At 39.7% G+C, this 11311-nt stretch overlaps 1 protein-coding gene across 1 annotated transcript; it reads left to right on the top strand.

Moving 5' to 3' along the window:
• The first annotated feature begins 621 nt into the window (after positions 1–621).
• Positions 622–7150, top strand: LOC145781580 (C-terminal-binding protein 1-like). Its single transcript, XM_082593252.1, has 7 exons — positions 622–789; positions 1447–1591; positions 2168–2374; positions 4045–4169; positions 4752–4955; positions 5136–5280; positions 5782–7150. The coding sequence occupies exons 1-7, from the start codon at positions 661–663 to the stop codon at positions 6174–6176; spliced, it is 1350 nt and encodes a 449-aa protein (XP_082449378.1). The 5' UTR covers positions 622–660; the 3' UTR covers positions 6177–7150.
• Positions 7151–11311: the final 4161 nt, after the last annotated feature.

Raw genomic sequence — 11311 nt, 5'->3', positions numbered from 1 at the left:
CATGTGTTTGTTATTATGAGGTTTGATACAATTGTTTTGTTTTCTACTTCTTTAATAACAACCTTTAGTTTAAACCCTTACAATTAAAGCAAACTGTTGCTTTCATTAATAAGTTGGACAAAAAATACTGTTTTCAAGTGTGAGATTTGATGAAACCCATGCGCTACTAGCTGCAGTTGTGTGTTCTGACATGTGATAGAATTCCAGTTGTCGTTCTCAACAGGAAATGCTTCTCCTTGCTTTATATACAACACACATCCTGTAGGCCATGCGTTCGTGTTGTATTTCACTGTGCAGTTGCTCGCCATACAGTGTATGATATGATAGGCAGTGTAAAGGTTGCGTGAATGTTTTGATATCACGTGCTTGTGCACACGTTTTTGAATAAAAAAAGAACACCAAAGTTGTGTTAAAAATTGATTTTTTTAATATTATATATTGTTTGTATTATAGTCAAGTGGAGTAAAAAAATTTTTTTTCAGAGAGGTTGTGCTAGATTTTTTAGCTTATCAAGTATGACCACTAAAGGGGTCACAATATAGAGAGCATGTATGTCTATCATCCCACAATGAATTTTTTTAAGCCATTAACTGGTTTGAAAATTATTCACAAAATAGGTGCCACCTGTAAGATAGAAGTGTTTTTAAATATTAGTTAAGAATGGCTGGTGGGAGACCACTTGTAGCTCTTCTTGATGGAAGAGATTGCAGCGTTGAAATGCCAATCCTCAAAGATATTGCTACAGTTGCATTTTGTGATGCCCAATCTACACAAGAAATCCATGAAAAGGTTAGTAAGTTTATGTGTATTTAGCATTACTATTGTTAAGCTGAGGGATAATTATCTTGTTTTTTTAATGCAAAAGGGAAATTTTGACTTATTTTTGAAAAGAAATTAACCCATACTTGAAATATAATTGATATTGTGAATCAAATTTGCTTTGGTACTTTAACTTTGCACCTGCAGTGATTATAATACTGTTAATGTGCAATTTTGCATTTCACCTTGGTACATTAGCAAAGGGAATGGGCAACATACATCTGGAAAGTGTAATAGTGTAGTGAGTCGTATGCATTGGGTGGGTCTGCTACTATTCGGTGAGTCCGATTCGGTGAGTTCCTAACCTCTAACCCCTAACTCCAAACCCCTAACCCTAAAACGGCAATGATAATTAAGCTACGGTACCCAATAATTTAAAAAAAAAATTGAAAAAATCCCCCGTTAAGGGATCGGACTCACCGAAACGGGCCATTCCGGCATTGGGTATATGCACAGTTGCACCTGCACGTTCATTCCACTGTTGTTGTACATCAGTATTATCACTCGTCCTTTTTTCATAACTGATGAAATTTTGTTTCATGTGCTCGAAGATTTTCTTTTCAGTGCCGTCTTAATATTTTCAGTTAGCCATCTCATTTTTACAAACCAATTATTTTATTTCTGCAGGTATTAAATGAAGCCGTGGGAGCGTTGTTATATTATAATATCACATTAACGAGAGAGGATTTGGAAAAATTTAAAGCTTTAAAAGCCGTCGTCCGAATCGGTTCAGGGTTTGACAATGTTGACATCAAAGCTGCTGCTGAAATGGGTAAGTTTTGTGCCCAGAGGTTAACTGGAACCCTCCTGGTCGTCAGACCACTCGGCATGCGGCAAATGCTTCAACTCAGCAAGTACATTTCAACTACTGTCAAGTCAGCAAATGAAATTTACCTGCTCAAGTTGGATTTGCTTGGTCATCGTTTGTTAAACTGATTTTGCTGATTTGTGATATGTCAAGCTTCGGCTTGCTCAATTTCATCACTTGCCAACTTTAGCTACTTGCTGAAATGTTGCTCGGTCAGCAGTCACTTGTTCAACTTCTATATGCTCAGTTTACAACTGCTGAGTTGTAAGAGACTTTCTACAGATCACATGGTGCAATTGCTGTGTTTAAAATAAAAACAACTATATAAATTGGTTCTTTTATAGCAGATAGAATCTTATTCTATTACAAGTTATATATTAGCTGCTGTTCGAGAACTTCATTTAAAAATAAGGAACAAGTCACCATCATTACAGTGCCAGTTAAACACATGCGTGCCTGCGTTGCAATGAACATTCAGTCATGTGCAATAGCTGACATGAACATAGTTGACCACAAACTAAAGTTGTTGTTTCCATACAGGAGTTGCGGTTTGTAATGTCCCGTCGGCAACCGTGGAGGAGGTGGCCGATAGCACGATGTCTCATATCCTCAACTTATACAGGCGAACGGCTTGGTTACACATGGCGGTCAAGGAAGGCTCTCGGCCACAGAGCGCGGAAAGTATCAAAGACTTGGCCGCAGGAGCAACTCGAATTCGTGGAGATACGCTTGGAATCATTGGCTTGGGTATGTTGAGAAACTTTATCGGTATATATATATAGTACTTAAAGTTTACATTTTAGAAAAAGTTCCAGTTTGCTTTGTCTGTATTAGCTTTGTATTATATTCGGTATTTTGGAATCTTTTGGTTTTTGGCTTTTGTTGCCATGCTTGGTGCAGATATGTTCCCTTCTACTCAAAACAATGGTTGATTCACGGTATTCACTCTGTAAGATCGTGCCATGTTTTTCGATTTATTTACATTATGAATAGTTGCTTCTGTGTTTTTTTTGTTGTTCCGGACACTTTATGATTAATCGTCAAAGTTAATTGGAATGAAACAATAATATAAAAAATTATTCTATACATATGTTTTTATGTGGATTTAACTCATTGTATATATAAAACATTACTCTCTTTGTTATATTATATATATACATACGCAGTTGAATTATTTATAAAATATTCCAAGTTGGGATTTTGTCAATGAGTAAGCAACTGCGACCAAGCCTCGGTAAACTGCGAAAAAAATTATTAACACAAACTGCGAAACGTAACAGTAAAAAATGGTTTGAACCTGAACGGTCGTCGATTAAAGTTTCGTTTAGAATCTGTCATCTTGACTCAGCTATTTGTTATTGCGATGACGTCAGGGATTACTTAGATCACCGGGAAATTATCTGACTAACTTTGGAATTCTTGTACATGTTTTTTTGATCTAATTTCGTTTTTCATGCACCTCAGTTAACCTGTGCATATGTAACAAGTATTAATCCTATAATCACTAAGCGACCGTTTACTCGAGTTAATTTCGTTGCGGCGAATCTTGATCAAGTGCTCTTGTTGATGTAAAATTCTTTTGATCTAAAGCAATCCGTGCGTCGCGTGGTTTAGAGTGTGTTGTGTTGATAGAAGAGCTTGATTACACTCACGCCAACGTTTGATCGTTTTCATGGTACTTCTCTTCTTTTTCTCGCAATTTACTTACTCCCTCTATATATAGTTTGTTGATGTTTACTAAGCTTCTTTTAATACTCTAAGGTAGAATGTCTTTACAATTGCTGTTATGCCCTGCAAATACGAGTAGCTTTATATAGATTTGTTCTACATAATCAACCATTCTCTAGAAACTGCCTTTAAAACTTCTATCGTTGTACCGTAGCACATGTCACCAAAATGCTTCTTGTTTGAAAAGGTACACCACTGTCTGCGGTAGTATAATTATATAAATATATTTGATGCTGTGAGCACCGAGATCTTTTTGCATTATAATTTACATAATGCAGTTACATAACAGCAACTGCCTAGTATACGGTCTATGGTTATGTTATGTAGTGCGTCCGAGTCTGCCTTGGAATCAGTAGACATGGGTTCGATGTCGGGTCATACCAAAGACGTTTTAAAAGTGGCAGCCTACTGAATCTTATTCCTGCTTGACACTCGTCAAAAGGAATAGATTCAGGATAATAAAGTACTCGGCTGTGCCTCCACACGGGTCGGCTGTACTGACACTGGCTATCAACAATTCAACATGTAATGATATCCTACTGCAGGCAATGGCGTGTACTACTGCTTTCATTGTAGGATCTCCTTTTCAAATTATATCAATTTGTATTGTGAGCCTTCAAGTTTTATTCAAACCGTGGGAATCTTTGTAGGTCGTCATGATTCAAACCATTGATTTAAACTGTTTACAGGAAAGATTGGGGCCGCCGTCGCTCAGCGAGCTAAAGCGTTTGGTTTCAATATTTTATTTTACGATCCCTATTTGGCTGACGGTATTGGAAAGTCACTGGGTCTGTCACGTGTTGGGGTACTACAGGTAACTGTGTGACTTCACAAATACCAGCTGATCCAAATCTTCTAAACATAACTTCAAAACGTGTTTGACTAATTTTTTGTTGTTATTTACCAAGTGTTGTGTGTTACTCCCATTGGAATCATGGAGTGACATGAAAGCCACTGGTTGATTAAAGCAGATTTTACAATAGAGGTTTTAAAAGCTTTGCAATTGTTGGCGTTACCAACAATCAGTTTTGCTGTTCTTGCTTTGAGAATTTATTTCAAGGTTGAGACCGAGAGCTTTTAAATATACGCACCCAACGAATAAATATACGCTACGTGATATCTCAATAGTTTTAAGTCATGTGTGAAAACTCACAAAAGCCAACCAATAGCTTTAAAAGCAGCTAACGAACGAAGATGAACCAAGTCTGAAGTTGTTGAGGACAAGAGGATTTTTGAAGTTATTTTTGATGTGTTTTGCTTTCAAAACAAAGGTCTGACTGCCAAACCTCCCAAGTGGCTGATTGCTTCTTGTCCCTGAGTGGCGTGTGGTCTTACTGTTTTCTTGTTTTGTTTTTTTGCAGCAGTATTGAACTTGCCTGTATTTCGATGTTTTCAGGAACTTTTATACCAAAGCGACTGCGTAACTTTACACTGCAACTTGAACGACCACAACCACCATCTGATCAACGACTTCACCATCAAGCAAATGAGACAAGGGGCGTTCTTGGTCAACGCTGCTCGGGGAGCACTGGTGGACGAACAAGCTCTGGCCACAGCCCTTAAAGATGGCCGAATCCGCGGCGCTGCACTGGACGTCCAGGTACGCTCTGGCCTAACCAGCAAATCAGTCTATTTTCAAGAGTCTAATGCTTCCGGATATTGAATCAATGTAAAAACGACGGATTTGCTGACTGGGTCTTCTCTGAGAACAAGATGCTATTGTAGAACATCAGAGGTTTAGAATTCCAAACGTGATGACCATGCTGTGTATTTCCTTCAGGCAAACGAACCATTCGCTTACGCCACGTCTCCTCTGCGTGATGCTCCCAACGTCATAATCACGCCTCACTGCGCGTGGTACAGTGATCAGAGTTGCAACGAGCTGAGGGAAGCTGCCGCCGCCGAGATACGACGGGCAATCACAGGTGACGTGTAATCCCTGTGGTGTAATAATAGTAGGCCAACTTTATGACGGGCTACATCATGGGCCTCGGAAATGTGTGAAAATGTATATTTCTTGAGTGGAGTGATTGTTGAATGTTGGTGCATGTTTGTTCATTCATAGAAAGAATAAAAAAGTTTTCTCCTTCTCTATTCCGTAAAAATATGTTTGTGACATGGAAACTTCTTTTTTAGCTGTTTATTATTTCTTTCCATAATGCGTGGATGATTACATCCGCTTGAAACAACAGCCAAACCAACGCTTTCAATTTCGGAATATGTATTTCCATTAAAGATAGACTAAATGTTTTTCTCCGCAATCGAGTTCCCTATCACTCCAGAGCAGGCTCTCAGTACAACCACTTAGCATTTGCATTGTCATGAGAAACAACAAAGTGCCAGTACCGTATCATCAGTGGCTTGAGTCATGCGCATCAGATGTTGCTGATTAAAGCAACTCGTTTCATGAATCCTTGTTTTTCCAGGTCGCATCCCCGACAGCTTGAGAAACTGCGTCAATAAAGAATATTTCACCACAAGCCAAGGCCATCCGATAGCTCCATCCGGCCACCCCTACCAGATGGATCACAATCCGCCCACCTTACCACCTACAGTGGTTTCCCACCAGGACACGAATGGCACTGGGTACCGGTACCCAGGGACATCCGGCCCCATTCCCCCTGGGAGCATGCCCAACCAGTCTGTTGGGGACATGGTTGGAGCAGAAAGTATGCATGGGATGCGTACAGCTTCCTCAATACCTGGAGGCATTGCCGCTCCTCTTCCTGGACGCGATTCTGCCTCTTCCCCGGCCGTCAACCGCTCTTCTCCCGGTTTGATAGGGGGAAAACTGGACGTGGAAATACCTCATAAAGACTAGAACCCCACTTTTGCATCTTCTACTTTTATTGTACAACGATCGATCAGGTTTACCTTGGCCCTGTGGTCGGAGCTCAAGGGTTGGGCTGGTTTGGCTGTGTAATATTTCTCATCGTTTTTCCATTTATTAGATTGTCATGCAGCGATTCATCTGAGATCAAAAGACTTCAATTTCCAGTATGATGCATGACAGTGCTACAAAAAAACTTTTGATATCCAGCCGGCAAATCATTTCGCTTAGGTAACGACTGACTTGCAATATTCCTTGCGTCTTCAACGAACTGTGGCCAAAGCGCCATTTTTTTCTTGTACGTTTTTGGCCTCAAGACACTACCTTTTTTCTGCAAGTTGCTGTAACGAACCATTTTATCTCTTGAAAAAAAACCGCAAGAAATGTAGCTTTTTATGTCCAGTATTGTAAGATATTACTGGCCTGTCGTGATCATCATGACAAAAACATTTAAACGAAAATCTTGATGTGGCATGCAAACACGCGTTGTTTGGCAGTTGTTTTTACAAGATACTTAGCCTCGGTTTTGTGCAAGAAGACAAACGCTTTGGCTTGGCACTTCCTGTATATGTTGAAAGCACCATATCTCCCATCCATGCACTGGCTTTTGTACTATCAAGATTTGAAACATTCTCATAAAGCAAAACCAGCAGCGATTTTAAGTCGATTTAAAAACTGAACCTCGTGGTGATTTTTTGTGTGACCTGTGACTGGCGTAGGTTACAATAAAAAACTTATCAAAATGTTGCTGCGATGGCACTATCATCATTATTCTTTCCGGACAGTTTAATATTTATGCTTAAATACACGGTGGTACCAGGCCAGTTACCTAGTTTGGCAGAGGGAAGTTTCCGCTTGTCTGAAATTATTCCATTTACTTGCTACCGTTGACTGGAGAGCTGTTTTTGAACTGTGTTGTTTAAACGAACTATTATTTAAAGATATACAAAATAACTAAGTCGGATTGATGCTTTGAAATCAGATCCAGGACAACCAGTTATAGCAGTTGCTGGTTCGCATAGCGGCTCGATAAATATTTTTGAAGATGCAAGTTTGGTGGGCGCATCTGAAAATACTGACTTGTATTTCAATCATCAAATGTGTGGTACAGTACCACAATCATTTTAAAGCAAAATCCTCGGGAAAAGTGCTTTTACTTTGAGCATTAATATCTGTAACTATAGTAGTACGGTAGATAGCCTTAAGTGTAGCCTATATGTTTTTAAAATGCAAAAAAGGGAATTTCTCAAAATGTCACTTACGACTTTCTTGTTTTCGACCGTCGATATATGAATTGAGTTGAGTATTTTTTTTTTAATGGATGGAGAATCAGCAGAGCCCTATTTAAGACATGCATTTCGCTCTACTTCTGTAGAGCATCATTAGTGCCTTATTCAAATAGAAACCAGTCAAATATGTCTTGTTGACATAGCCTACTGTAGAAACAAATTTCGAACGTCCTCGATATTACAAGATGTCCCCTTCAAGAATGACGTAGACTACCGTACCGTACTTTTCCATCTAAACAAAATACAATGGTTTTGGTTAAGCTATATTAAATTTATCAACAGAAAAAAAAGCGAAAATTGCAGTGTTTCTGACTACTAGACCGGAAGCCCGCGACGTCCACCCTAGCAGTGGCGTATATTCAGGGTGTTCAAGGTGTGCACTGAACACCCCAAGAAATCCAGAAAAAAAGAAAACTTCCATCGGTTGTCGATGTTCTTTACTTTCATGATATTCTAACATCTTGCTGCATGCTGATTGCTTTCTTTTCAATTGCAAAACTCGTCCCCTTCTAATTTTAATACTCCAACGTTATAGGTCATTGCCTTTAATTTTTTTCGGTCATTACCTTTAAGCTGGGTGTGCACTGACAGCTTGGCGAGTGCTATTTAAAATAAACAATTAAGAAAAATGACGTCACAAGGCAGCGAAAACAGCAATGGTTTTAGGTCAGCCAGGCTGTGCACTCGCTGATCTGCACACCTTGGCGCGTCATTGGGGGAATCCCAGGCAATAGCAAGTTTTCGCTTGTTGGATTAAAGTTTGAGGTGATCAGAGTTGGAAACAAGATAAGATAAAATGTTTTTTATGCACCAAGTGCCAGTAAATTAGGACTAGCTTGTCTGAATCTGCAACAAAGCTTATGGCAACAGCCAATATCATTGATGCACCATTCTAAAACAACACATCTAATCGTTTTGTAATTAGAGTGTTTGTATGTTACTGGTATTGTACCTTATTGCTGAAACACCTTAATTATGTAGCAGGTGCCAGCTGACTCAAAGTCGCTTTCTGTGTCTCCTGGTTTGTCTCACATTAACTATTGCCTATGTTTGTTTCGTCTTGGGTGTACCACCGGTACGGTATATAATATATATATTAAAATGTGAAGCCAATGAACAAAATGATACCGGTAGGCCTACTGATAATAAAAAAAATTGGCTAGTGGCTAAAGCTGCGTTTAGACTACATCCGTTTTTACTACATGTTTGTTTTTAATTCGCTTGTACATTTCTCAAGGTGTTGCGACCGTGCCTAATCCTTGCATGAAGTAAATCATTTCCATCTTGAGCACGCTTTAACTGTCGCGTTTTTTCAGACTCCTGCTGTGTTATGGCAAGTAATATTGTTCGTTTTGATGGTCGGAAATAAAAACTGAACTGAAGTATGTGACTTTAGAAATGCAACTTAATGTTTGATATCATTAAGTCTTTCATTCAATAGGCGCTGTAAAATAAATATCTATTTTGTATTCTTCTCCATTCCGACAACATTATTTTTGTCAGTTCTGTTCATGTTCAGAATTTGTGCTGAAAATGCTCTCAGAACGCACCAAATTCAATGTTATTTTAAAAAAATTTTGGGGGAGGTCCCCCAGACCCCCCACTGTTGCTTTGCCGTCACTGAACACCCTGTCAAAGTGGTCACGGTACGCCACTGCACCCTACGTGAAAAAGTTACCAATTTCTAATCATACAGCGATGTCCGGTGGTACGTGGGTACTCATAATCTGGAAGTCTGCCGGGCCGCCGGTGGTGGGTGTGGAAATGGGGGGCATTTTTCATGGCCCAAAAAATGCGCTAGGTCAGCTGAAAAAACTACCGCTTGAAACTTAGTTGGTTGTAAAGTAAATTGTTTCTAGATGATTGTCTGGTATGTGACAGACATTTTCGGTGGTGGGGGGGCTCTGACAGACAAGTTTTATACCCCCCAAAATTTGCGCTAGGTCAGCTGAAAAAACTACCGGATAAAACCAATTGATTATTAATCTGTGGGTGTTAAGCTTCACAAAAATATACGTGACAGACAAATTTGATGGTGGGTGTCCCCTGACAGACGACCTAAAGTGGGTGACCCCCCTAACTTGAGCTAGGTCAGCTGAAATAGTTACCGGATAAAACCAATTGAAAATTAATGTGTGAGTGTTAAGCTTCACAAAAATATATGTGACAGACAAATTTGATGGTGGGTGTCCCCTGACAGACGAACTAAAGTGGGTGACCCCCCTAACTTGAGCTAGGTTAGCTGAAATAGTTACCAGATAAAACCAATTGCAAATTAATGTGTGAGTGTTAAGCTTCACAAAATTGTATGTGACAGACAAATTTGATGGTGGGTGTCCCCTGACAGACGACCTGAAGTCGGCCTAGGTCACCTCCAGGTTTGCACAAGGCTAAGTCAATTGATAGGAGCTATTTGTTAGCTGTGCTTTTGAAGTAGCCTATGGTATAAAAAAAAGGGTCGAATGCAGAAAGGTAGCTCAAAACTAGTTTTAAGCAAGCCGGGCTTAGATAGTGGCTTGAGCCGAGTTTTGCGCTGCAGAAACTATTCTTACTTTAAGCCTAGCTTAAAACTCGTTTCATTCCAGGTTTTGAGCCACCAATTTAAGTCGCCAAAAAAGGCGACTTAACAGCTGCGAATCTTGACTTAAACATTTTTGCAAACTGGATTTCAAATGATTGTGGTGAAGTTGTGTAATCAGTCCATCGCGCAGGGCACTTTTTGAAGCTTGCTAAAATGTGCATTCTCCGTCTGTAGAACACTGTAGGCCTTTCTGGAAATGCTGAAGCTTACTAGCAGCATTTCATACGACCAGGTTAAAGAGAAAACTCAGACCAGATTTATTTGAGTTACAGGTGGAATGTCCCTATTTAGCCCCTTGACAAACCTCCAGATATTTTTGGTTCACTGCTATTTTTCAGTTACAAAGTTGTTAAAAAACAACTGCTACTTGCAGGGGCGCCGGAACGAGTTTTCACTGGGGGGGCAGGATTATGAAAAAAGGGCACTTTTGTTGCTGAAAGGCCCATTTTTTTATAGTTTTAAAACAACATATAGCGATAATGCTCATCTTTCAGCTCATTATCGAGTAATGATACAAGTGTCAGTCCTACAAAAAACAATGAAATGGAAGGGCATCATGCTATGTTATAATGATGTAACCTACTGTGATACAGAATTTTGTGTCGTGAATATTATTTTGAGGCAAAAATAAAAGATTATAATTAGGCTGAAAGGAAATAGCAGAAATTGCTATATTGCAAAATGTGCAGTAGCTTTCATGACCTTAAAAGGGCACCATTGCCCCCCCATCCACACAAAAATTGAGGGCAGGGGGGCATGCGCCCCCCTGCCTCCCCGCTTCCGGCGCCCCTGGCTATTTGTAGCTTACAAATTGTTGTCTACTACATGCTTGCAGCTTGCTAGTTGCCGTCAACATGCTTTGTCTTACAACAGGCTACTAACTTGCTACCACCAACTGGAAACTGCGTTTCAAAATCAATTGTGATGTAACAAAAGGTATTATGATGTCATTAATAAAGCATCCCTAATTACACGAACAACTTTTAAACTAACAATTACTTTATTTGTCGGGTAGGTTTCAAAAATTACCATTGCAAGTCGAGTGACGTCACACTTTGCGTCAAAAACGTGGCTTAAAACCAGTTTTATTATGAAGCGCAGCTCAAAGGGTGGCTTGGCCAAGCGACCTTGCAAATTAGTTTCTGCAGCGCGCTCAAGTTTTAAACCGAGCTTGACTAAAACTTCGCTTGCCTGAGAAGAGCTTGGCGTTAAGCTAGGCTTATTTTGAGCTACCTTTCTGCATTCGACCCTAAGTA

Source organism: Aplidium turbinatum, chromosome 13 (assembly GCF_918807975.1).
Source record: "Aplidium turbinatum chromosome 13, kaAplTurb1.1, whole genome shotgun sequence".
In the NCBI taxonomy this organism is placed as follows: domain Eukaryota; kingdom Metazoa; phylum Chordata; class Ascidiacea; order Aplousobranchia; family Polyclinidae; genus Aplidium; species Aplidium turbinatum.
This window is presented reverse-complemented; position numbering and strand designations above follow the sequence as displayed.